The 27,486-nt window shown below is 48.0% G+C and overlaps 1 protein-coding gene across 2 annotated transcripts; it reads left to right on the top strand.

Annotated features, from left to right (window-relative positions):
* Positions 1-9,283: 9,283 nt before the first annotated feature.
* On the top strand, positions 9,284-25,585 carry CFAP97D1 (CFAP97 domain containing 1). Of its 2 annotated transcripts, none has more exons than XM_077312870.1 (6): positions 9,284-9,499; positions 11,121-11,191; positions 14,194-14,297; positions 16,463-16,586; positions 24,190-24,297; positions 25,466-25,585. In XM_077312870.1, the coding sequence occupies exons 1-5, from the start codon at positions 9,379-9,381 to the stop codon at positions 24,244-24,246; spliced, it is 477 nt and encodes a 158-aa protein (XP_077168985.1). In that variant the 5' UTR covers positions 9,284-9,378; the 3' UTR covers positions 24,247-24,297; positions 25,466-25,585. The 2 variants fall into 2 exon arrangements, with proteins under 2 accessions (XP_077168985.1, XP_077168984.1); XM_077312869.1 differs by having other exon boundaries at positions 14,194-14,312.
* Positions 25,586-27,486: the final 1,901 nt, after the last annotated feature.

Raw genomic sequence — 27,486 nt, 5'->3', positions numbered from 1 at the left:
GAGAAGAAACTCAAGGTCCTGAAGCAAGGGACAATGACGGTGGCAGAGTATGCCCGAGAATTTAAAAAGCTTTCTTCAGCTGTTCCGGATTGAACGGAACCCCAGAGAGTGCATGCCTTCGTGGGGGGACTCTCCGGAGACCTGTCCAGCAAGTGCCTCCTCCTAGACGATCCTCTGACTGTTTTGGGATGGGTACAGCTGGCGGGAGAGATGGAAGGATGTCTGGAACGGGCGGCTGAATATAAAGGAATTGCAGATAAGACGGGTGGAAAGACCTCTACCCCTAAGAAAACCAAGCCCAAGGCTAAACTGGAACCGAGCGAGCGCTCTCGGCGCATGGAAAAGGGATTATGTCTGGGCTGCGGCCAGGCTGGCCATTTCCTCGCCCAATGCCCAACCAAGACCTCGCCTAGTGCCAAGCCAGCGGGGGGAACCCCAGTCAAAGCCTCTACAACCAAGAAAGTGGCCCCGAAGAAAACCGCTAAGTCCCTGCTTGCCCCGGCTGGGGCAGCGACTGTGGTGGAGGAATCGGAAGGCAGCAGCCAAGATGAAGAAGTACAATCGGAGGAGCAGTCGGGAAACAAAGACGGCCTGCTGTGAAGGCGCCCCGCCAGCAGGTCTCCAGCAGGGGCAAACGCGCGGTGAGTGACTCTCCCCTGGTTCTCTTGCCCGCAACCCTCACAGAGCCCAACTCTGGAAAAAAATTGGGGGTTCGTTGAATAGTGGACTCAGGGTGTACAAAAACCCTAGTTAGCCCAGCGCTAGCCGAGACTTTGGGGGTGGGGAAGGTGCCTCTGGGGGAGCCCCTACGCATTACTCAGCTGGATGGGAAATGTGCCCCAGGGGGGGAGGCCACGGTGAAAACGCTCCCGATGGACTTGGACATTGAAAAACATTGGGAGCAGATCCAACATCCTGGTAGCGCCCCACTCTGCGTTTCCATGTGTGTTGGGGCTGGACTGGTTGCGGGAACACGATCCCAAGGTGAAATGGAAGAAAGGGACAGTGAAGTTTTCGTCTCCTAGTTGCAAGCAGCATGTGCGGTCCCAACCCGCTGAGTGTTGTCAAACGGTGGCCGCGCTGGGGGCGGCTGGGGCGCCTGCCCTCCCTCGGGAGTATCAAGAGTTTGAGGATGTGTTTGCAGAGACCGAATGTGACCAACTACCTCCCCATCGCAAAACAGACTGTGCAATTGAGTTGAAGAAGGGGGAGCCGCTTCCCAAAGCCAAATTGTACTCTATGAGCCCTAGGGAAATGAAGGAGCTCAGGGAGTTCTTGGACAAGAATTTAGCCAGGGGATTTATCAGACCTGCCACGTCTCCCCTGGCTGCCCCAGTCCTCTTTGTGAAAAAGAAGGATGGGTCACTACGCCTCTGTACGGACTACAGGGGGCTGAATGCTGTTTCCACTTGCAATGCTTACCCCTTGCCTTTGATTAAGGACTTGTTGGGACATTTGGGGAGGGCCCGGATTTTTACAAAACTGGACTTGAGAGAAGCCTATTACAGGGTCCGCATAAAGAAGGGGCATGAGTACCTGACCGCTTTCAACACCCCCTTGGGCCAATTTTAATACATTGTTATGCCGTTCGGCCTCGCCGGCACTCCGGGTGTGTTCATGAACATGATAAATGAAATTATGCATGATTTGTTGTATCAAGGGGTGCTGGTTTACATGGATGATATTTTGGTGTATTCAGAAGACCCGGGCAAACACGCCAAATTAGTCCGCGAAGTGCTCAGCCGGCTGCGGAAGCACCATCTGTTTGCCAAGCTTTCCAAATGTGAATTCCACCGGGACGCGGTGGAGTTTCTGGGGTTCCGGGTGTCCAAAGAGGGAATTGAAATGGACCCGGGCAAAGTGCGTGATTTGTTAGCCTGGGAACCCCACAGGATGAGGAGGCAGCTCCAGAGTTTCTTAGGCTTTGCAAACTTTTATAGAACGTTTATTCCCAGCTTTGCCAAGGTGGCGTTGCCGCTTACTGACTTGTTAAAAACGAAGGAGGGGGGAAAAGCGGCAAACCGACCGGGTGCCCCACTCCAGTGGACCCCCCTGTGTCAGAAAGCCTTCGAGAATCTGAAGCTCCTTTTTACATCTGAACCGTTGTTGGCCCATGCTGACCCAACTAAGCAATTCACTGTGCAAGTCGATTCCTCGGATGTGGCAATGGGGGCCGTAATCCTACAAGAGGGGGAGGATGGGAAGCTACACCCCTTAGCCTATCTGTCAAAGAAATTTTCCGGGGCAGAACGCAACTGGGCGATTTGGGAGAAAGAGGCAGCCGCAGTGAAATTAGCACTTGCCACTTTGAGGCATTGGTTGGAGGGGTCTGCCGTCCCTTTTGTAGTTTGGACAGACCATAAAAATCTCCAAGCACTCAAGCAGCCCCGCTCACTCTCTGCCAAGCAAATGCGGTGGGCGGAGTTTTTCTCTCGTTTCAACTTTACTCTTAAGCATCTGCCAGGCAAAATGAACTTTTTGGCGGACGCCCTCTCCCGCTTGCCGCAGTACAACAGTAAGCGTGACCCATTGGTGGATACAGTTTTCACCCCCGCCCAATTGGGAATGGCAGCAGTGACGCGCAGTCAAACAAAGAAAGGAAACCCGATTCCTGGTGGGTGGGTCCAGAAGGAGGTGTTTCAGGACTCTGAGTTTGCTTCCCTCCGTCCCGCCCTAGTCGACAAGGGGGGCCTGTTTTTCAAAGGGGAGCGCCTCTACGTCCCAGCGGCGGCGCGGGCGGACGTTTTAAAACTTTCTCACGATGCGAAAACAGCAGGACATTTGGGTTTCGTGAAAACTCTGCACCTGGTCAGGAGACATTATTGGTGGCCAACGTTAAGGCCCGATGTGGAGAAATATGTGCAGGGCTGCCCCACCTGCCTAGTTTCCAAACCCCTGGGAGGAAAGAAACGAGGGCTGCTGCAGCCTCTGCCCACCCCTGCCCGCCCCTGGTCCGATGTCACCATGGACTTTATTATGGACCTGCCTCCCAGCCAGGGCAAAACTGTAGTTTGGGTGGTGGTGGATGCATTTTCAAAGCAAGCCCATTTTATTCCCTGTGCGGGCTTGCCCTCAGCGGCCAAATTGGCTTCTATGTTCGTGACTCACATAATCCGCCTACATGGAATTCCTAGGAGATTGCTCACGGATCGGGGCCCTCAGTTCGTTGCCAAGTTCTGGCGGGAGCTTTTGAAGTTGCTGGGGATAGAACAAGCCCTGACATCGGGCTACCACCCTGAGTCCAACGGGCAGACTGAACGGGTGAACCAAATTCTTGAACAATACCTGCGCTGTTTTATTAATCACCAACAAAATGATTGGGTTGCCCTCTTGCCTCTTGCTGACTTTGCCTACAACAACGGGGTGCATGCCTCCACTGGGGTGTCTCCCTTTAAGGTGGTGTATGGGACAGACCTAGTTGCTGCACCCACCTGGGATTTGGTTTCTGCTGAAGCTCCTGGAGTCACCAAATGGGCAGAAACTATTAGTGCAGGTTGGCCTGACATTGTCTCTAGCCTTGAGGAGGCTAAGCAAGCTTATAAGTCCCAGGCAGACAAAAAACGTGCACCTGCACCAGCCTGGAAAGTGGGTGACCTTGCCTACCTGTCTACAAAAAACCTGCGCTGTCAGCAACAATCTAAGAAACTGGGTCCCAAGTTTGTGGGGCCTTTTCCCATTGTGAAGCTGATCAATGCGGTGACTGTGGAATTACGTTTGCCTAAAACTTACAGGAATGTGCATCCGGTTTTTCATTCCAGCTTGCTGCGACGAGCCCCTGTGCCGGATGTGTGGCACCCTCCGCTCTCAACACCAGTGCCTGTCTATATTGATAAACACACCCACTACGAGGTCAACCAGATCTTGGACTCTCGTGTGCACAAGGGTCGACTCCAATATTTGGTGGATTGGAAAGATTTCCCTTCGGGGGAAAGGGAGTGGGTGGAGGCGGAGAATGTGAAAGCCCCCCACCTCCTTCGAGCTTTCCACCATGCTTTCCCTGATTGCCCTCGACCAGTGGATGCGGGCTAGTGGGGGGGAGTCCTTGTTAGGGTGGAAGGATGTCAGGATTGTTAGAATCGCTGCCATAAATTAGCCTGAGTTCTTCCATGACAGTTATATTGCTTGGCGCCTGGTTGCTCCAGGTCCTGTAATCATGCTAACTAGTAGAAAGTGAAATATATGTTATTGTAACTCTTATCACTTGTTGGGGCCTCTCGGCTGGGCCTGGTTTCGCTATCAACCGTGGAGAACAGTCAAGGCCATGAGAATGTATCACTGTTTTTAATTGCATGTGTCTCTTCTCTCCTTCTCCCCTCCCTTGGGAACTTTCAAGTTTTGGGCGGGAGAATTGTATTGATAAGGAGAAGCAAATCTGCTCTCAAGTCAGATTTGACTTCGCCAGTCTTGATGTTTGTAGTGCTTCTCAATAAAGCTTTCTTATTAATAAGAAGCTAGTTGTGAGTTCTTTCAACGCTTGACAGGTGCTCTCCAGCGGCCGCCATGGCTGTGGCTCCCCCTCGGTGTGGCACTGTGCAGCTGCTACTGGCAGAGCCCCCCAGGGGGCAGCGGGAAGTCAGGGGCGCCGGCGGGAAAGCAAGTGGAGTAAAAGACTCGGCAAAAGACTACCCCCCCCCCCCGGGCCTCAGTAAAACTGTCAAGCGTTGACCGGTCCCCGGTGATAAAAAGGTTGGGGATCACTGCTGTACAGAACTACATTGAAGTGTCGTCGCTAACCCCGCACCTTTTTCTCTTTCCTTGGGCCGAACCGCCTGCCAGCCACCCCTCCTCCCCAGCGCATGCCTTCCCCCTGCCCCAAGCCCCAAAAGCAACGACACTTCTCCCCCCTCCCCCATGTCCACCCAGAACCCTTCCAACGCCACCCCGCCCAAGTCACCCCCCGCCATTTCCTGAATTGAGAAGGGAATGTCTTTGGATGCTTCCCTTCTCTTCCTGACTTCCCAAAGGATGGTCAGGAGGCACTCTGAATGCTGAAATCCTCCTTCAGGTGTATCATCATTACCGAGGAACTGCTGATCAGGTAGTCTGTGCATGGGCTAAGTTAAAGTCTTCCATCTCAGCCTCTTGGGGGGGGGGATATAGTCTTCAATGGATTATCTCCCCAGAAAGTAACGACCTCTCTTCCCCAAGCTCCGTTGCTGTTGGAATTACAACATCTTTCCTTCGGTATTTAGGTCTATATACTTGGAAGGCTGCTTCTGTTCTAAGATGCCCTTTGCGCTCACGTCGCTCTTTGCCTCATCTCCTGAAACACAGAGCCAAAACAATAACCACAAAAACCTCTCACTCAACAATTTTAACCGGAGCTCATTGAGAGACGAGAGCCCTATTCCTACTTCGGCAAAGACCTGCCTGCACATTTCAAAGGGACTATTTGACATCGATACCACTTTAAAAAGAAGCTCTTGCACCCTGGGATTTCTCTTGCTGGCTCCACAGCCCTCAGCCCTACACGGCACAAGCTGGAACCTGCAGGGACAACAAGGAGTTCCTCCAGTGGCCTTAGACACAAAGCTTAGGCCCTGTACAGAACTACATTGAAGTGTCGTCATTAACCCCGCTCCTTTTTCTCTTTTCCTGGGCCGAACCGCCTGCCAGCCACCCCTCCTCCCCTCCCTCCTCCTGCCCCGCCTCACCTCGCCCTCTTTCTGTAGCGCGCTCCTTCCCCCCCCACCCCGAACCCCAACTATGACGCCGCTTCTCCCCCCCCCCCGGAACTCTTCCTTCCCCCTTTTCAAAGCCCATTTATTTTAGTAATAAATCCACAATTATACTTTTTTCTAATATACTCTATCCAAAGATTCCATTTTGTCTTAAAGTCCAATATTAGTTTATTTTTGTCAATTTCAGTATCTGTGTGAGCTCTAACATTTTCATCTGCCAGCCAATTATGGTGTGTATCTCCTTTAACTTCCAATTTTTCACCGATACAATCCTCACTGCCATCATCATCATCTCTCTCTCTCTAGATCCCTTTCAATGTCTTTCAAGCTGCCAAACAAGCTGAGCCCGGTGAGGCGTCTCTCTGCAGCAGAATTAGCTGTCTGGCGACTGATTTGCCCAAACTGGTTTGAGTTTCTCCAAATCAGCCGAACTCAGATATGCCAAACCAGTACTGAATCAGGAGACCTTGAATCTGAAAGGTACCAAATGTTTTCCCTGTGCTGCGCATTGCCACACACTACACTTAGTGAGCCAAGAAACCCTCGGATAAAGTCGCCTGGCTTGTGAGCCCGTGCAGATTCCAGACTACACAGGAGCAGGAAAAGAGTTTTGGCTTCCATAGCTTCTAAAGGATGAGGACATGTAACATTTTACTCCAGAAATGTTCCTCCGTAAAAATGTAGCTCTGAACCTGATAACAAGCATTTCTGGGGAAGATGGTAGAAAGGGCTTTTGCGAATCAATTAACAGCATTCCAGGAAGAAGCTTTGGTCCTAAAACCATCTCAGTCAGGTTTCCGGCCTGGCCATGGAGTAAATACAGCACTAACCGCCCTGATGGATGACCTCCATCACCAGTTGGACCGAGGCAGGTCGGCACTGCTGATATTACTAGACCTCTCGGCAGCATTCGACACAGTTGACCACAAGCTCTTAGCTCGCTGCCTCGTCAACACCAGAATATGAGGGACAGCCCTCCTATGGCTGATCTCCTTCCTCCGGGGTTGTGGACAGAGTGTTGCAATAGGAGGGAGAATATCAAACCACCAACAACTTGCTTTTGGAGTCCCACAGGGAGCGGTCCTCTCTCCTATCCTATTCAACATCTTCATGCATCCTCTTGCACAACTGGTACACAGGTCTGGGCCGAGTTGTCATCAATGACACCCAGCTCCTCCTCCTGATGGATGGCTGCCTGCCCTGATTCTCCCCCCAAAACACTAGCCAGCTGCCTGGAAGCAGTGACGAGATGGCTCAAGCAGGGTTGTCTGAAGCTCAGTCCTTCAAAGACAGAGGTCCTGTGGCTGGGTAGGAAGGGCCCATGTGAGGAAATGCATCTGCCCACTCTGGATAGCATGCAGCTCTCAACAGCTCACTCCACCAGGAACCTGGGTGTGATTCTGGATTCTTCCCTCACAATGGAAGCCCAGGTCACAAAGGTAGCGCAGCTAGCATTTTACCATCTCTGACAAGCCAAGCTACTAGCACCCTACCTGGCCCCGGAATATCTAGCCACAGTGATCCATGCTACAGTCACCTCTAGACTGGACTTCTGTAACTTGCTCTACACAGGTCTGCCCTTAGCCTTGACCCGGAAACTACAGCTGGTCCAAAACTCAGCAGCCAAGGTCCTCACAGCAAAACCATGGAGGTCCCACATTCGGCCCATTCTCCATCAACTACAGTGGTTGCCAGTTGAATTCCGGATCAGACGGTTCTGGTAATTACCTTTAAGGCCATATGCAGCCAGGGCCCAGTGTACTTGAAGGACCGCCTCCCTGCCTATGCCCCCAAAAGAGCTCTACACTCTGCCACCACCACTAATGATCCCTGCCTCTAAAGAAGTCCGCTTGGTCTCAACCAGGGCCAGAACCTTCTCTGTCCTGGCCCCCACATGGTAGAATGAGCTCCCAGAGGAGATTAGGGCCCGGACAGAGCTAAAACAGTTCCGCAGGGCTTGCAAAAGGGAGCTCCTCCAACAGGCATTTGGTTGAGGCCAAACAGAACCAGCAACATCTACAGGGCCGCTGCCCCCTCCCTCCTGGAAACGCATTTATGTGTTCTGCCCCTGGACCTGTTACAGTTATTAATGTTAATTATTATTGTTGTGGTTATTTTCTATATATTATGGAAAATGTAAGTCTCTTGTATAGTTTCTACATTCTATGTAAACCGCCCCGAACCTTAGAGGAGGGTGATAATAAATAAATAAATAAATAAATAAATAAATAAATAAATAAATAAATAAATAAATAAATAAATAAATAAATAAATAAATAAATGGTATGTTGTATGGGAGAGTCAGGCCTAAACTTTGGGCACCATAAACAATTTTATTCAAAAGCAAATATGAGAGAGAAGGTGGGCTTTTCCCTTACCTGCTGGGAGTTCAATCCCAGCCGCTGGCTCAAGGTTGACTCAGCCTTCCATCCTTCCGAGGTCAGTAAAATGAGTACCCAGCTTGCTGCTGGGGGGTAAACGGTAATGACTGGGGAAGGCACTGGCAAACCACCCCGTATTGAGTCTGCCATGAAAATGCTGGAGGGCGTCACCCCAAGGGTCAGACATGACCTGGTGCTTGCACAGGGGATACCTTTACCTTTATCATCTGTTCTGTGTTTCATGCAGTGTCCCAAAATATGCAAAAGTTTCTACATTCTTATAGCCAAGATTAGACTAAAGACTTCATTTGAATGTGTCCTGGCTGCCATCCCATTTTCAGAGGGACTGTTTGTTTGTTTCTTATTTGTTTAGGAAATGTATAAGCCACCTCTCCAGACTCCTGCTTAAGGTGTCTTGTATGTGTGTGTTAAGTGCCATCAAGCTGCTTCCAACTTATGTTGTTAGGTGCGAAGTCTTGTCCGACCCATCACGACCCCATGGACAATGATCCTCCAAGCCTTCCTGTCTTCTACCAACTTATAGTGACCCTATTAACTCATGACCTCCAAAACGTCCTGTCATTAACACCCTTGCTTAGGTCTTGCAAACTGAGGCTCCTTCGATTGAGTCATTCCACCATATGTTGGGCCTTCTTCTTTTCCTGCTGCTCTTGAAATCATCACTAGAGAGCATAAATGTGTCATTAAAATTAATACACCATTACAAAACTCATAGAGCATAAAACATTTTGCAACCTTTTGTGTTTGTTTCAACTTGAACACTGCTCTGGTGGAGGAGTGGGAGGAGTGTTGGGGCTGAGAGAAGCACCAGCTAGTCAGCCAGTCCAGTCCCGTCCTGAAGGCCTGGCAGTTAGCAGCTGCAGCAGCCAAAACAGCTACCTCTGTGTTCAGAGACACTAAGCTCTATTCTGACCACCTGCAACAGAGGGACGCTGCCGTATGTCCTGCCTGTGAATTATCCTGGTCCTCTGGATTGGCCACTTGAAGGAGACAGAACATTAAGCCAAGAGGAACCATCTGTCCTATTACAGCAGATCTTAAAAACCTCCCAGTGTCCTCTGGGTCTCTAAATCAGGAGGGAAATAAGCTGGGTGTCAATTGGCTTATTGCACCCAAGGGCTCAGAGTTGGTCTTACTTACAACTCTTGCTTACGGTGTCTCAGAATTGATGATGTCACAGCCAGGGCATCTATGGCAACCCCTGAGGGGGGAGTGTGGGGAGAGGATCTCAGAAGCTGAGCCTCATGTTTTGCCCTTTTTTACCTTGAGACCTGCCATTGGATGGCAACGCCAGGATGAGCAGTATGGAAATCTTCACCTGTCCGGTGGTCGTTGCCGATTCCAGGCAAAGGCTTGCCCCAGAGAAGAAGGTGTCCCATGCTGGTGAACACCAGAGTTATTACAGAGTGGAACTGGGTAGGCTTGTTGCAATCCTATACTTACTTAATGCTAGAATCTTATAGCTCAGATATCGTATCCTCTTTCCCCCCACAAAGGGTCCATGTCCAGGCTGCAAAATCTTCATTCATTGGAGGGCAGCAGGTGCACATTTGAGTTTTGTGCCTCCCAAATGTATGCTGCCACTTTTCTATTCACAGCTGTGGCATGCAGGGAAAAAAATTATACTCTGGCTGCTTCACACCTTCTCTCTTCTGAGCTAGTAAGTAAGCTTGCAGGACTCGTGGATTATTCACCCCACCCATCCCCTTGCCCTAGGGAACTGCTTTTGGGGCCACTGCAAAAACATGTAGCCTCAAAAGTCACATGATTTTTGCAACAGAGCCAATAATGGATCCATGAAGACCTTTGAGGGCATGAAAAAAGTGACAGGAAGGGAGACTGAAATTGCCTCTCTCCAAGCAGAAAGTAGCCAGTATGCCTCGGAGGAGTCAGAAAACTCCTCATTGTCCATGTGATGCAAAGCTCTCCTGACATACTCGGGCAAACTGTCATCTGTAATGTGAAGATTCACCCTTAAGCCAATCCCCTGCTGAAAGCCCCTTTGCAGCTCACAGTCTAGAGATGGGAGCTGGTGTCTGCCAGAAAGCATGCTGAAAAGCATAGGTCTTCGGCCAGCCAAGCCACACAACAGGACGGAAAAAACAAATACATGGCTGCTACGTATTGCAAGAGTCTCCAAACCATCTCTGGTTTCCCTGCTGCAAAAGCCATTATCCAATCCCAGTCTCCCAAAATATGGTCACCACTAAACTAAGAGTCACCACTAAACTAAGAGACTGGTCTTCATTCCAGCATTAATTTCTCCTTTCCATAAGGCTGCCATTTCAAATTTTATTTAGAATCCATTTCATCAGAGTACAACATTTTACATGCTCAGAAAGTGATGTGTTAATAAATTATTACATTTACAAATGATAACTTCAAACTACTTGTTGAAGAGTATATTAAAAAGATCACTAACTCTCCAACTCAAAATTTCTAAATTCAATCTCATATCCCTGGGCATACACGGGAAATGGTGGAGCATTGTGCCCCGCGGCAACAGTCCGATGTAGCCGTGAATAACTGGTCTTAAAGGTTCATGAATTGGAAGTCAGGAGCTGTGTTGTGGAGCAGGGAACCAGCCAGGTTCCATTCAAAATGCCAGTCTTTTCACTTCTGTGTTTTGACCAGGGAGGCAACAGCTAGGTGACCTGGCTCCCATGCCTCTTCAGCAACCATAAAATGGCATCCAACAGCAACTGGAGGCCATGGTAGGCTTGCCAGCTCCGGGCTGGGAAATACCTGGGAAATAACTTATTGGAGGATTGGGAGGTAGAGCCTGTGGAGGGCAGGGTTTGGGGAGAGGAGAGACTTCAATGAAATATAATGCCTTTGTAAACTATGTGGGTCCAAGAACCATATGACTCTGGAATGGTTGCCGCTCTTTATTTGGGAAGACAAATGATACAAGCAGCACCAAGACTTCATGATCTAACCCCCTCCCCCCCTAAGTTCCCATTTGGAAGTGGAATAGGCACATCAGTGAAATTGGGAAAACTTCTTTGAATAAACGTAGTTCATTATCTTTCTCCAGGCAAGCATTTTGTTGATACAAAGGCTCCATCTGCTCAGCCCCACCACTACTTCAAGGTTTCTAAGATTCAGGTACGTCACGTCCCCCGTGTATGGAGGCTGGCTGTGGGCCCAACTAATCCTGATGAAAAAGAACTTGGTTTCTGTACCATGCTTTTCTTTCTCTGAAGAGCCTCAAAATGGCATACGCAAACACCTTTCCTTTCTTCTCCCCACAATAGACACCTTGTGAAGCAGGTGGGGCTGAGAGCACTCTGAGAGAACTGTGACTGGCCCAAGGTCAAACAGTTGGCTGCATGTGGGGAAGAAAACTCAGTTCTCCAGATTACAGGCTGCCATAGTTAACCACTACACCAAGCTGACTCTTGATACACAAACGTGTAATTCCCCCAGGAAAAGCCACCATGGGCTAGGGTTGCCAACTTTTAGAAGGCAGTGACCGGGTGAAGAGTAAAACTCAGTTCTCTCACTATCGCAAGAGACTTCCTGCCCCTTGCCTTGTGGCCTCCAAGTACAGAAATTGGGGGAAGAGACATTTTGGTCATGCCACAGGCTCACTTCTGATCACATAACCAGAAGTGACGTTGTGCATCATGTTGTTGTTATGTGCGAAGTCGTGTCCGACCCATCGCGACCCCATGGACAATGATCCTCCAGGCCTTCCTGTCCTCTACCATTCCCCGGAGTCCATTTAAGTTTGCACCTACTGCTTCAGTGACTCCATCCAGCCACCTCATTCTCTGTCGTCCCCTTCTTCTTTTGCCCTCGATCGCTCCCAGCATTAGGCTCTTCTCCAGGGAGTCCTTCCTTCTCATGAGGTGGCCAAAACATTTGAGTTTCATCTTCAGGATCTGGCCTTCTAAAGAGCAGTCAGGACTGATCTCCTCTAGGACTGACCGGTTTGTTCGCCTTGCAGTCCAAGGGACTCGCAAGAGTCTTCTCATCCCTCTAAAAATGTGGAGGTGAGGATTGCTAAAGTGTTGTGTTGATGTTTAACTTCTCTTCTGCTTACATGATTGGAAGTTAGACCACAGCATCGCCGCCCCCCCCCCGCCCCCCCCAAGCTCCCAGATGGCAAACCTAGACAGAGTTTAGCCTAAGGCCCAGCCACTTAGCAGGGCTGGACCAGTGAAGTTAAGGAGTGGGACTCAGTCTGTAGGTTTGCCAGCCTTCAAGTAGGACCTGGGGACCCAGCAGAATTTAAGCTCCTCTCCAGATTACAGAGCCCAGTGCTCTGGGAGAACATGTGTGCTTGCAGGAGGAGCGTCAGTGGGGGCATGACAACATGCTTTGGACAGTGGACTTTATGGCACTGTACCTCCCTGAGGTCCCTGTCGTCCCAGGTTCCATTGCAGATCTCCAGGAATTTCTCAGCCACCCCTCCCCTGCCATCCCTTGCCAGTGGCCAGGGAGATGGGACCTGTCAGTCCTAGCTTAGTGGGGTCAAGGGGAAGAGCCCAGGTGCTCAGAGGCAGATTTGTGAGAATAAATGACAGAATTAAAGGGTCGAAGATGACCTGGCTATTGGGGGGGGGGGAGATCACAGGAAATACTAATGTATTTGTGGACCCCCTTTCCTCATTATGATCCCATGCACCAGCCAACAGTTCACTCAGGCCACTGAGCGTCTCTCTTCTGACAGTCTCAATTGTTTGGGAGGTCGGTTTAGATGCCGTCTATGCGTACTTATGTTCAGCAGCCGTGTGCCCATGCTTTTGCACAGCCTGATAGATTATGGTACACAAAGCTTTCTTTTTCCCAGGAAAGGAGGAAAGTGGAATTATTTAGATCCGGCTTTCTTAACCAACGTTTTGTGAAACCCTGGGGTTTCTTGATGGCCCTGGAAAGGTTTCTTGAATGGGTGGGAATTAACAAATTTTTAAACATTTTTTCAATTTGTTAAACATAAAAAGGTAAAGGTAAAGGTGTCCCCTGTGCAAGCACCGAGTCATGTCTGACCCTTGGGGTGATGCCCTCTAGCACAGGGGTAGTCAAACTGCGGCCCTCCAGATGTCCATGGACTACAATTCCCAGGCTCCTGGGAAATGTAGTCCATGGACATCTGGAGGGCCGCAGTTTGACTACCCCTGCTCTAGCGTTTTCATGGCAGACTCAATACGGGGTGGTTTGCCAGTGCCTTCCCCAGTCATTACCGTTTACCCCCCAGCAAGCTGGGTACTCATTTTAGCGACCTCGGAAGGATGGAAGGCTGAGTCGACCTTGAGCCAGCTGCTGGGATTGAACTCCCAGCCACATGGTCAGAACTTCTGACAGCATTCTGACTGCCTTATCACCCTGCGCCACAAGAGGCTTGTCTATATTGTTAAACATATATGACCATATATGGGCATCTCAACCTCCGCCATGCTCCCCCCCCCCAAAGTAGCTAATGATAGGCCAGGAGGGGGTGGGAAGGAATGGTGCAGGGGGTGCGGGGGCCGCCACCATGGCCCTCCCTTTCAAAGTCCGCTCTTATGAGTGGGCTTTGAAGCCTAGTGTATGTTCATAATTTGGAAGCCGCATTGGACATTGTGGAAAGGCTGCATACCAGGTGTCAGAAATCTAAGGGGTTACTCCAAATTCTTCTTTTCCTAGTGCCCTAATGCTGTTATTGGTAGTGGTACAGTTTTTGTTTTTTCCTGCATGGTCCCTGTAACAATTTAAAATAAGTGTGCTGGGGGTGGGGGGAAGTGTCAGGAGTGGTTTAAGGAGCTGTTCAAGGTAGCCTGGAGCCAGTTTAAGAATTTGCAGGGCCCGAGCAGAATACAATTGCAGTGGAGCAGCAAGATGGAGGCGTCACTCTGAGTGTCCTTAAAGAGGGGAAAGGGGGACAGAGAGAGGCTGCAGCCTTGATCCATGGCGGAGAAGGCACCGAGTGGGACCCCTGGAAACGTGGGGCCCGTAGCAGGTGCTGCATGGATGGGGGTAGGGGTGGGATAGAAAGAGAGGAATGTTCTACTTGCAAGAATATCTGGGTACAAAAAAAAAACTTTTATGATTCCTATCCCAGGGAAGAAAGAACATGTGTGGCAACACTGAAAAACAGGCCCGTTGACTGCTTTCTCGTTCTACAGGAAGCCCAAAAGAGGATTAGTTTGATTGAAAGAGAAAACAAGAACATCTCAACACGTCTGGCTGACATATATCGTGGGACAGGCATGGTCGACTGCTGGAATGAGTACGTAAAGAAGAGGTCAGTGTCCAGACATACCCTCTTGCAAGGTTACCATCCTCCAGGAGGTGTCTGAAGTTCTCCTGGAATTACAAAGTATCTCCAGATTACAGAGAACAGTTCTCCTGGAGAAAATGGCAACTTTGGAAGATAAACTGTGCACTAGACCAGTGGTCCCCAATCCCCGGTCCAGGGACTGGGACCGGTCCGTGGATCAGTTGGTACTGGGCCGCGGCTCCGCCTCCTCCTCCTCCTCCCTAGCTGCTGCCTCGGGGGCTGCCCTGCCACTCTGCCGCCGGCTCACCTTTGGTGCTTTCCAGTGACCACCGTGGCTGGGGCTCCCCCTAGGCATGGCACTGCGCAGCTGCTGCTGGCAGTGCCCCCCAGCGGGCAGCAGGAAGTCAGGGGCGCCGGGGGAAAGCAAGTGGAGCAGGGGCTCAGGAGGCGACGTTCCTCGGCAAAAGACTATCCCCCCCCCCCCCCCGGGCCTCAGTAAAATTGTCAAGTGTTGACTGGTCCCCGGTGATAAAAAGGTTGGGGACCACTGCACTAGACCATAGATTCTCTGTGAACTCCTTCCCCTTCCCAAACTTTGCCCTCCCCAGTCACCCCCCCAACGCATGAGAGGACCTGCCATGCATGTGCGTTTGCACCCGGCAAGGGCACAAATGTGCACATGGAGTTGCAAATGCGCATGCACAGAGGCTCCTTGCATACACACATGCGCGAAACTGGTTGAGCTCCCGCCGGGCGCAAACACACATGCGTGGCAGTTCCGCGCATGCACGTTTGTGCTGGTGGCGTGCCGCTTCCCTCCTTCCTCCCTCCCGCAGCAAGAAGCTTGCCGGGCTGCAAGCTAATCAGCTGCTTCGGCGGCCAATTTGCTCATGGCCTGGCAAGCTTTTCGCTGAGGGAGGGCGGGGAGAGGGAGCAACTGCCCGCTGCCGAGGCTCTTGCAGCCTGACACCGGGCCGCGGACCAGTGGTTGGGGACCACTGACCTAGGGCATCTAGTCCAACCCCCTGATCACTGGCAGTCTTCAAGCAAAGGTTGGATACACACTTTTCTTGGATGCTGTAGGATGCTTTGGGCTGATGCTGCGTTGAGCAGGGGGTTGGACTAGATGGCCTGTATGGCCCCTTCCAACTCTAGGATTCTATGCAGGATCAGCCTAAAGCATCCCTGATCTGTCCAGGCACTGTTTAAAGACTGTCAGTGAGGAGAGCCTCCTCCTGGAATTTTAATTCTCAATCAAGAATGTATGGGAGAAAGCATATTCTTCTGCTCTCTACAAACAGGCTCAGGAGCTGTTTGATGAGGAAATGACCTGATCATAAGGATGCTGCAACCAGTATATAGTTCTTGACAGACTGCTCCCTTGTCTCCTCTTGATTTTGTTTTCCCTTCTTGAGAGTGCCAATAGGCAGAATGATTGATCTCATAACTACAAGTTTTTACTCACTCACTTCATTGTAAGTGATGAAAGTAGCATCTCTATACAGCTTTCGCTGTATTCATATTAGGCTAAGGGCTAAGTGGGTGAAGAGTGGGCGGGGCCAGTCCATTTAAGGAGCCAATCGGAAGGGGTGAAGCACAATCTAGGACAGGCCAGAAAGGCTTCTAGGCCCTCTCCAGGACAGGCCAGAAAGTGATGGGGAAGCGGCAGGACACTATGAGTAAAGGAGGCCTTCCCCTTGGGCCTAGGAGCACATCCGGTGCCTCGAATCTACTGCCCATCAGTTAATTGGATGCCCTCAATTTCTAATATTTGGGAGAGGGAGAAAAAGTTCTTAACTCTGTCCATCCTGTGCATAATTTGATATTCTATTGCCCCCCCACCCCCCACCCCGCAGTAAGAATGTGACCAAAGAGGTCCTTTCCATTTTCTGCTTTGAGTCCCCCCAAGGGATAAAGTACCAGTTAATCTTGTAGGAAGAGTATGGCTGTATAAACATTCCATTTCATTTTACTGTTTCATTCTGTATTCTTTGCCTCTCCAGTACATCAAGAAGCTTAGATTCTTAACTGATTTCTTGCCAGTGATCCTCAGTTTGTCAGTCTGCCTGTATATCATCCAGATGAAGCCAACCTCTTTTCCCCAGCTTCCCCCAGGGCTTCTCTGTATAATTTCACCCAGAATCTGATAAGTTGGACCTGTTTGGGTTTTGCAGCCCACTCCGACAGCAGCAGAACAGGGAACTAGTGCGGATCACCGTGGAGAACCAAGGCATCCTTAAGAGGATCAAAGAGCGTAAGCCGACCTATGACAGGAAGCAGTCCGAGATAGATTGGCAGGCAAGTGCAACCTTGACCATATTTCTCAAAATGAAGCTAATCACGGTAGTCAAAAGGATTCTGATGCCTAACTGATTGAAAGGGCAGCTTTCCCACAATGCTGCATGTGCATCACTGGGGTGGAAGAAAAATTGGCAACATGTAGACCAGGGGTGGCCAGCGTGGTGTCCAAAGGTGTCATGGTGCCCAACAACATCTTATCTGGTGTCCATCACGTGTATTTAGAAAGTGGGGGGCAGGGGGGTTGGTTTGCCCAGCAAGGTTTCTAATTCAGCATTGGAGATTTGATTGGCTCTATATAGAATCATAGAGTTGGAAGGGACCTCCTGAGTCATCTAGTCCAACTCCCTGCACTTTGCAGGACACTCACAACCCTCTTGCTCATCCACTGTAACCTGCCACCCCCTTAAGCCTTCACAGAATCAGCCTCTCCATCAGATGGCTATCCAGCCTCTGTTTAAAAATTTCCAGAGATGGAGAATCCATCACCTTCCGAGGAAGCCTGTTCCACTGAGAAACTGCTCTGTCAGGAACTTCTTCTTGATGTTTAGATGGAATTTCTTTTGAATTAATTTCATCCCATTTGTTCTGGCCTGTCCCTCTGGGGCAACAGAGAACAATTCTGCTCCATCCTCCATATGGCACCCCTTTAAATATTTGAAGATCGTTATGAGATCCCCTCTCAGTCATCTCCTCTCTAGGCTAAACAGACCAAGCTCCCCCAACCATTCTTCATACATCTTGGTCTCCAAACCCCTCACCATCTTTGTTACCCTTCTCTGGACACGCTCCAGTTTGTCCACATCCCTCTTCAACTGTGGTGCCCAAAACTGAATACAGTACTCCGAAGTGAAGCCGAACCAGAGCAGAGTAAAGCTCCCGTGATCTGGACACGTTTGATACAGCCCAAAATCCCATTTGCCTTTTTAGCCACTGAGTCACACTGCTGACTCATGTTCAATGTGTGGTCTACTACTAGATCTATAGATTTTTGAATATGTTGCTTTGGCAGCAGCTGCTACCACAGCACAAGGTTTTTCACTGTATGACTGAAGATAAGCTGCAGCAGTCAGCTTTGCCCGCAGTGGCAGTCATTTTGTGGCTACACTCTCCACACCAAAGGGGCCTACAGGCTCAAAACGGTTGGGGACCCCTGGTGTAAACAGTATAGTGAGAGGAGAAGGGCATTTGTTTATTTATTTATATATGCATATTCATACAATTAGAGCCTTTACATTTTACCTTCTACCTTTATTCATACAATTAAGAGCTTCTTGTGGCACAGAGTGGTAAGGCAGCAGACATGCAGTCTGAAAGCTCTGCACATGAGGCTGGGAGTTCAATCCCAGCAGCCGGCTCAAAGTTGACTCAGCCTTCCATCCTTTTGAGGTCGATAAAATGAGTATCCAGCTTGTTGGGGGGTAAACAGTAATGACTGGGGAAGGCCCTGGCAAACCACCCCGTATTGAGTCTGCCATGAAAAAGCTAGAGGGCGTCACCCCAAGGGTCAGACATGACTCGGTGCTTGCACAGGGGATACCTTTACCTTATTCATACAATTATGCATATTAATAGAATTTAACATAGTTTCATAGATCTTCTGTCTGGGTAGCATGACCAGACCCACACATGCTTAGATTCTTCAAGAGCATAAAAAGAGTCCTGCTTGATGAGACCAGGGAACTACAGGTTTTACTCAATGGCCAATCAGTTGTCCTAGAGAACCATCAACCACGTTGGCTCTTGATGGCTGCATTGTGCACCTTTAATTTTCCTGACAGGTCACACACATGACAATGATGTGGCTTTTCCATTGCCTGCAGTTTTCTTTCAGCCAAGGGTCACTTGGCTATGGCTTCAGGATCTGTTCTGAGAGTCAAGGGTCTTGTTTTGAAAACACATGGAATGTGTGTCATGGTAAATGAATCTGTGCATAGGAACATGTTTAATTTTAGAGCTAATGAGGTAGTTATGGAGAATGTATCTTTGCTGGTAGTCCACAGTTGTCTGGTAGCCCCTTACACCACGATGTATGACAGGACATTCGAATTCTTTGTGCCCTAGCTGCAGTCACTGGTTGTTTCTCACAGAAAGCAAGGGGATGTATAAGTTGGCAATGTCACATCACATTTTTCTACTATTAGAGCTTACCAGAACATATGGCAGTATTGAGATATAGGCTGGACAAGGCCACATACTTTGTCAGTTAGGCCTTCAGACTTCTGGTAATAGTAGGCTCTTTACATACAGTTTAAAAATAAATTAAAATAACACTGAATAGATCAGTCAGCTCTGTGTTAATTAACTTCCCAGTCCTAGCAGTAGATGTTTAATCTTTACATTTCCAAGTAAAAACAGGATCTTTGGAGCGCAATTAATTTAGTAATTTTCCCTCAGCGTTTGCAGAATGTGATAATCCAGTGGGGCAATTTCTGAAGCTCATGCGTGGGTGAAAAAATGTTCCAACCCTGTTATTAGCAAAGGAGGGGGGGGAGGGTTATGCAGGGTTTGTATCCCATGTGTCACGTTGCAAAAGGCTCCCCTTCAATTTACCCCCTTCTCTCTTCCTGTTCATTATTGCAAAAAAGTTGCCCGCACTAATTTCTTTGTCTACAGAGTTTAAAAAGTTCCCTGCACTAATTTCTTTGTCTACAGAGTTAAAAATCTTTCCCCAAAGTCAGGCGGCGACATCTCAGCAGTGACAACAAGCCTCCCACAGATGGGGGTGGGGGGTGGGGAGCAGATGGCACAGCTGCAACCTTTCTCTTAGCACCAACGTTACCACTTCTTTGTCTCGCATATAAATCTGAAGTGTGAAAGGATGCTTTTTCACAGATTTGGAAGAAACTCCAAAGGGTCATCTAGTCCGATGGCCAGTGTGGGACCGCCTGTTGCCCTATACCCCCCGCAGGGCCTTACGCTCTGCAGGGGCTATCCTATTGGTCATTCCCGGCCCCAAGGAAACTCTCCTGGCCTCGACTGGGGCCAGGGCCTTTTCGGTCCTGGCCCCGACCTGGTGGAATGAGCTCCCGGAAGAGCTGCGGGCCCTGCGGGAACTTTCAATGTTCCGCAGGGCCTGCAAGACAGAGCTCTTCCGCCAGGATTTTGGATGAGGCCAGGCAGCAAGGGAGATCTGCCCCCCTCACAAATGTGGCGGTTCCTTTTAGTGGATGATGATGATGATGATGATAGTGGTTAAGCTGTAGACTCTAATCTGGAAAACCAGTAAAATCAGAGTCCAGTAGCACCTTTAAGACCAACAAAGATTTATTCAGGGTGTGAGCTTTCGAGTGCAAACACTTTTTGTCAGACTATGAACTCCTTACATGACAGGGAATATATAGCAAAAATCAATTCTGTTACATCAGTAGACTGTGTCACACAACCAAATACAGCCAATGATCATTCTTTGTCAAAACAGCCAATCAATCCCCTGGAATTCAGTTGTAGTTTACAAAAACACAAGGAGAAACCAAACTGCCTGTGTCAGTGATCAAAGACCTCACCATATGCTGCTTGCTCCATCTGTCTCCATACAACTGTGAAACATTCCTGCAAGGGAATTGCTAGTAACTATCTTATCCCAAGGGAGTCAAACTCAACATTCCATTACTTTGCCATTACCTTACAGTCACATTATTATCACAAATAAAATAAATTGTGAGGAATATGGGTATACGAGTTGAACAAGATTAGCATGAGCAGTGAGATAAAAAACCTATGTCCTTGTTGAGTCCTGGGTATGTCATAGTTCAATTTTTCAATTTCGTGGGTTTTGATGTGGGACTTGTGCCCGTTACGTCTTTGACATAGGGTTTGACTTTTGAACAGAGGGGCATTGTTGGCACTTGATGGACTATACTAAGTTGGAAGATGAGCAGGTGTATAAGCCTTTGATGGTATAGGTGATGTTGTTAAGTCCAGTAATTGTGGCACTGGAGTGTATATGGCTGCAAAGTTGGCATCTGGGTTTGTTGCAAGCTCTAGTACCAATGTTCATGTTCACATGAGATACTGCATTGTTGTGGGTGAGGAATTGTTTGAGATTGGGGGGCTGTCTGTGTGAAAGAAAAGGTTTATCCCCCAGTGCTTGGGAAAGAGAACTGTCATTATCCAGTAGGGGTTGAAAGTCACTGATGATACGTTGTACTGTTTTGAGCGGAGAGCTATATGTAACCACTAGTGGTGTTCTGTTGTTTTCTCTTTTGGTCTGTTTTCTAAAAAGTTTTCTCTTGGTATCCTCCTGGTTTTGTTAATCTGTTCCTTGATCTCACTGGCTGGGTACTTAAGTTCCAAAAAGGTTTGTTGTAGATCATTTAGGAGGGAATCTCTATCCACGGATTCGGAGCAGATGTGATTGTAACGTAGGGCCTGGCTATATACAATGGATTGTTTGGTATATTTAGGATGGTAGCTGGAGGCATGCAGGTATGTTTGTCAGTCAGTAGGCTTTCAGTATAAGGTAGTCTCTAGGCATCCATTGTTTATTTTTACAGTAATGTCCAGAAAATGTATTTCTTGCGTAGATTGGTTCATTGTCAGATTGATAGTGGGGTGAAAGTCATTGTATGCCTGGTGGAAAGTATCCAGGGCTTCTTTACCATGTGTCCAGATGATAAAAATATCATCAATGAATCACAGGTATATAAGAGGTATGAGTGGGTGAGCATTCAGGAAGCATTGCTCCAGGTCTGCCATGAAGATGTTCACGTATTGAGGGGCCATGCAGGTGCCCATGGCAGTACCATTGATCTGAGGTTGTTATGGGTGAGAACAAATTGGCATAGTTTAGTGGCTGAGTCATAGGGTCATAGAATCATAGAAGAGTTGAGTTGGAAGGGACCTAATGGGTCATCTAGTCCAACCACCTGCACTATGCAGGAAACTCACATCCCTATCGCTCATCTACTGTAACCTGCCACCCCTTGAATCTTCTCCTTCAGATGGCTATTTAGCCCCTGTTTAAAAATTTCCAAAGATGGAGAACCCACCACCTCCTGAGAAAGCCTATTTCACTGAGAAACTGCTCTGTCAGGAACTTCTTCCGGATGTTTAGATGGAATTTCTTTTGTCAGCTATGGTGTTGTTAGAAATTGTATTCCTGATGGCTTGTAATCCATCTTTCTGTGTGATGTTGGTGTACAGGCTTCCACATCCCTGGTGGCTAAAATGGTATTTTCTGGAAGGTTGTTCAAAGAAAGTCTGTGGTGTCTCAAACATAACTAGAAGCCTTGATGGCATAGGGCCTTAGAAGAGAGCCCATAATGTGTTTATGCCTGAGACAACTGGGTGCTCTGGATTGCCAGATCTGTGGATTTTGGGAAGAAGATAATAGGTACCTGGACATGTTTCCTTTGGTGTGTCTGAAAGGATTTCTTTCTGAATGCAGCGGGGTAATTCCTTGATAATCTTGTGTCGTTCTTTTTTGTACTCCTTTGTGGAGTTTGCGTTCAGTTGTTTGTAAAGGGTGGTATTTGAGCCTCCTGGACGTAGTCTGATCTATTCATGATGACAACAGCTTCTCCTTTGTCAGATTCCTTAATTACTATACCTGGATTGTTCCCAAGGCTCTCTATGGCCTTCCTTTCAGCGTAGCTGATATTCTGCTGTGTGCCATGTTGTTTGTTGATCGCATCAGTTTGGACCCTGCAGCAGAAGCATTCTTTGTAGAGGTCCAGTGTGGCATTACAACCATCTGGGGGAGTCCACGCGGAGTCTCTTTTCGTGTAGCATTGTTTTGTTAGGGATGGTACTTGTTCTCCAGTGGTGGCTGTGATGGAATGGTGTGTAGATGCTGCCTGTTCTTGCTTCTTCTGTTCACGTGTGTGTTGAAGGAATTCCTTTAGATGTGGATGTCGGAAGAGTGCCTCAAGGTCTCCACAGAACTGAACCATCTCTGTGGATTTGCTGGGGCAGAATGAGAGTCCGTGTGAGAGAACTGAGTGCTCTGAAGAACTGAGTCTGTCCTGTGACAGATTGACAATATTGCTGGAGGATCTCTTCTTCTTGGTAATATCCACTTGTAGGTTGGAATGTTTTTAAAGCTTTTGTTCTTTCTGTAAATCCAACAGAGAGTTATAGATGGCTTGTCTTTTTTGTGGAATTCTTGCCAAGTGGGTAGATTCCTTGTAGAAATGTCCATTTCTGAAAGTTTCTCCTTGAGCATCTTCTGTTTGTAGTACAGAACACTGATCAGATGTTTCAATAGTTTCTTGGGGAAACTGGTACAAAGCTTTTCTACATGGTGCATTGGATAAATAGATTGCAGCGGATTCTTAATCCTAAATCCTTTAGGTATAATGTCCAGGTGTTTGCATTTATTAAGAAAGAATATATGAGTCCATACCTGTGCAAGTTTCTTTGTAATGTTGACGGAATTCCATTCCAAGCAGCTAAATGTGGTGCCTTCCATAAGGATAGATTCAAATGGGTAGCCAGATTGATCTGAAGTAGCACTATAAAATCAGAGTCCATTAGCACCTTTAAGACCAACAAAGATTTATTCAGGGCATGAGCTTTCAAGTGCAAGCACTCTTCCTCAGACTATGAACTCCTTACGTGACAGGGAATATATAGCAAAAATCAATTATGTTGCATCAGTAGACTGTGTCACACAACCAAATACAGCCCAATGATAATTCTTTGTCAAAACAGCCACCAGGTTTGATTCCCCCTCCTCCACATGAGGCCTGCTGGGTGATCTTGGGCCAGTCACAGTTCTCTCAGAATTCTTTCCCACCTCATCGGAACTGGAAGTGCTTTATGAAGAGAACCCAGGAAGCAACACCACTGGATTTTCTGGGAATACCCATTTAGAAACTCTTCCTCCGATGTAGGAATATATTTAGCTTGATACCTCCCAGTGAATGGCCCACATGGGTTGTCAACCCTGATGGAAAATTCCTGAATGGAGCGTTGGGAGGGAGCCAATCAGCAATGTGATGTATGAAGTCCATATTCCAAAGAAGCCATTTCCCCCAAGGGAGCTGACCTCTGTAATCTGGGTAAAAGGTAAAGGTAAAGGTATCCCCTGTGCAAGCACTGGGTCATGTCTGACCCTTGGGGTGATGCCCTCTAGTAGTTTGCCAGTGTCTTCCCCAGTCATTACCGTTTACCCTCCAGCAAGCTGGGTACTCATTTTACCGACCTCGGAAGGATGGAAGGCTGAGTCAACCTTGAGCCGGCTGCTGGGATCGAACTCCCAGCCTCATAGGCAGTCAGCTTCAGAAAGCATTTCTGCTGCCTTACCACCCTGCACCACAAGAGGCTCTTTAATATGGGAGTCAGCTGTAATTCTAGAACACTAGGCCCCATGTGGACCCATGCAATCCTAGCCAACATTGCACATCAGCCATTTTGTAATTAGCTCCAGCTCCAATGGCAGCCATTTTGCAACTGGCCTTAGTCCTAATGGCAGCCAATTTCTGCTTAGTCCTGGCCCCATGGCAGCCATTTTGTGACTGGCCTAAGCTCCCATGGTAGTAAGGTTGCCATCCTCCAGATGGGACCTAGAAATCTCCCAGAATTATAGCTGACTAAATATCCATATTGCTAAATATCATTACTGACTAATATGTGGCCTTGGTTGTTTTCACCCCTGCAGAATTCAAGGAAGTATCTTAGGAATAGCACCCGCTTTCTACTCTCGTCCAGCAATTAGGAATGGAGTATCATCTAGATCAACCAACAAGGGATTCTCTTTGTGTGTGTGGTATGTATGTGAAGAAAAAGATAAGATGGGGGGCAATTTTTGAGTGCACACAGTACTTTGGAGGGATGTTTGACAGTAATTGGAGATAGAAAATCATAAACATTAAGCCATAAGTACAGTTAAACCAGCAGGATCAGGCGTCACTGATCTTTCTGGTATTCAGTCAGTGAATATAATCTGTTTACAAGATCAAATCGGTGTCTGCTCAGTTCTGCCAAGGACACATGGACAAAAACTTGTCAGCCGGAGAACAGGAAACCACATCAAGAAATGGAACTCTACCTGTAGAACTAAATGCCTTTTGTCATGTTCCCATACTGCAACCTGCATGCAACTGCCCATAGGCAGTTAATGCTAGCTAAGGAGAGAAAACATTTTGCTGACATCCCAAGAAGAAATTAGCCGTTGCTTAAGTTAAATACTTTCTTAGGATAGCCTATTAAAGTTTTAGACACCCCCCCTTTTTTTTTTTTGATGTGGCAAAATTCTCACAAGGTGCCTTAAGTATATAAATTTCAACTTCGTAAATATGCTGTTTGCTCCAGCATGGGGAAGTAGATGGTTTGCACAATTCACCCAGTAGCCCCATAGTTATAAAAAGTGTGAACATTCTCACACGTGCACTCTCTCATATACATGCTCTTAGTCACTGACACATTCATGCTCACAGATTTGTGGATGGTGAAAAGAGGTGTGGAAAAAGGGTGGGAGGAAAGCACAATGTTGTTTGAAGTGGCTGGTTTGCTTTAGAGATGGCTCATTAGCAGAATGAAATTCGCTGTCTGAGGCTTCCATTCTTAACTCAGAACCAGCAACAGATGACATCTGGTATTAAATGGTAATGTTAAAGGGGCCTGTATCTGCCCAATTCCACTTTAAAGCCATCTATGATAGTGGCCACTGTTATGTCCACTGGCAGTGAAATGCACAATTTAGTTACTTATTGATTAAAGCTTTTTGCCTGGCCTCAGGCTATTGCCTGATCTCAACTTTGCTGAGTACCACCAAGTGCTGGTCTGATGGGAGAGGAAGACCAGGCTCTCTCCACCCAGTGCCTCATTTTAGAAATTTCTATCATGCATCCGTCTCCCCCGTCCCCCTGCCATTTCCCATTCAGCAGCAGCAGGCCTTCTCCATTCCTAATATTTCCTTTCTTCACATTCTGCAGGAAGCTAAGTTGCGTGAGGAGACGACTCATTTGGTGCCCCTGGAAACTTAATGGTCAGCTGATGGTGCAAACAGCTCGCCACTATTTTAGGTTTTTAGAATAAAACCCCAAGGTTCTGAAGCCAAGTATCTTGTGTTGCATCCCCTACTTCCCAAGCGAACTGACACACACACTCTCTCTCAGGTTTTGTTGAAAAGTATGAAGAGAAACATTTGAGCTACCAAAAAAAAATCTAGTCTGTCACAGCCCTCCTTGGAGAAAGCAAATCCATGCAACTCACCAGAATCATAGAATCATGGAAGGGGCCATACAGGCCATCTAGTCCAACCCCCTGCTCAACGCAGAATCAGCCCTAAGCATCCTAAAGCATCCAAGAAAAGTGTGTATCCAACCTTTGCTTGAAGACTGCCAGCGAGGGGGAGCTCACCACCTCCTTAGGCAGCCTATTCCACTGCTGAACTACTCTGAGTGTGAAAATTTTTTCCTGATATCTAGCCTATATCGTTGTACTTGAAGTTTAAACCCATTACTGCGTGTCCTCTCCTCTGCAGCCAACAGAAACAGCATCCTGCCCTCCTCCAAGTGACAACCTTTCAAATACTTAAAGAGGGCTATCATGTCCCCTCTCAACCTCCTTTTCTCCAGGCTGAACATTCCCAAGTCCCTCAACCTATCTTCATAGGGCTTGGTCCCTTGGCCCCAGATCATCCTCGTCGTTCTCCTCTGTACGCTTTCAATTTTATCTACGTTCTTCTTGAAGTGAGTCCTCCAGAACTGCACAGTACTCCAGGTGTGGTCTGACCAGTGCCATATACAATGGAACTATGGCATCTTGTGATTTTGATGTGATGCCTCTGTTGATACAGCCCAAAATGGCATTCGCCTTTTTTACTGCTGCATCACACTGCCTGCTCATGTTTAGTTTACAATCCACAAGTACCCCAAGGTCTCGTTCATACACAGTGCTACCTAGAAGCGTATCCCCCATCCAGTAGGCATGCTTTTCATTATTCTGACCCAGATGCAGAACTTTATACTTATCTTTATTAAACTGCATCTTGTCCGCATTTGCCCATTTTTCCATTGTGTTCAGATCTCATTGAACTCTGTCTCTATCTTCTGGAGTATTTGCCAGTCCTCCCAATTTGGTGTCATCTGCAAACTTTATGAGTAGTCCCTCCACCCCCTCATCTAGATCATTAATAAATATGTTAAAAAGTACCGGACCGAGCACCGAGCCCACAGAGAGGAGACGACTGAGAGGGGATATGATAGCCATCTACAAGTACTTGAAGGATTGTCACCTAGAGCAGGGGTAGTCGACCTGTGGTCCTCCAGATGTCCATGGACTACAATTCCCATGAGCCCCTGCCAGCATTCTAAAAAAAGACTTGTTCTTGAGAAAGCCATCCTGACTCTTACTAATCACAGCCATCTGCTCTAGCTGCTCAAGGACCGACTGTTTGATGATTTGTTCTAAATTTTTGCCAGCTAGAGACAGCAAGCATAACACTTGGTGGCACACCAAAGGGTGTTTGTAAATGGTTCGTCATCTTCTTGGACAATAGTGATGAGTTGAGTGCCTCAGGGATCTGTCCTGGGCCCTGTGTTGCTCAACATATTTATAAATGATTTGGAGGAAGGAATAGAGGGGGTGCTTATTCAATTTGCAAATGACATTAAACTGGGTGGGGTAGCAAACATAAACCAAAAAAGGAACACAACCCAATCTTAACAGGTAGGAAGTCAGAAGTTGAGCTATAAAATAAAATAATGTAAAACATGTTGATTATTTATTATACTGCACAACTAGAAACAATAAAAAACAGAAAATGCCTCAGTCAGGGGCTGTTAAAGGCTCTTTTGCAGCAGGCCTGAAGGGAGGGGAAGGGAGGGCACTCACCAGTCTCCTGCAAGCTCTGTCAGGATTCTGAGGCAAAATAACACTTGGGCACGACAGCTAGGACAGCCTTGGGGTGAAAAGGGCTGGTGCAGAGGAAAGGACACGCAGTAATGGGTTT

Source organism: Paroedura picta, chromosome 16 (assembly GCF_049243985.1).
Source record: "Paroedura picta isolate Pp20150507F chromosome 16, Ppicta_v3.0, whole genome shotgun sequence".
Taxonomy (NCBI): Eukaryota; Metazoa; Chordata; class Lepidosauria; order Squamata; family Gekkonidae; genus Paroedura; species Paroedura picta.
The sequence above is the reverse complement of the archived record's forward strand: the minus strand, read 5'-3'. Positions and strand labels throughout refer to the sequence as shown.

What these genes read in the sequence shown, in the direction of transcription:
- CFAP97D1 (XM_077312869.1), top strand. Translation starts at nt 9,379, where the DNA reads ATGAGCAGTATGGAAATCTTCACCTGTCCGGTGGTCGTTGCCGATTCC. An exon ending in TTATTACAGAGTGGAACTGG is followed by an intron (nt 9,500 to 11,120) that starts GTAGGCTTGTTG and finishes ATCTTTCTCCAG; the next exon opens with GCAAGCATTTTGTTGATACA. An exon ending in AATGAGTACGTAAAGAAGAG is followed by an intron (nt 14,313 to 16,462) that starts GTCAGTGTCCAG and finishes TGGGTTTTGCAG; the next exon opens with CCCACTCCGACAGCAGCAGA.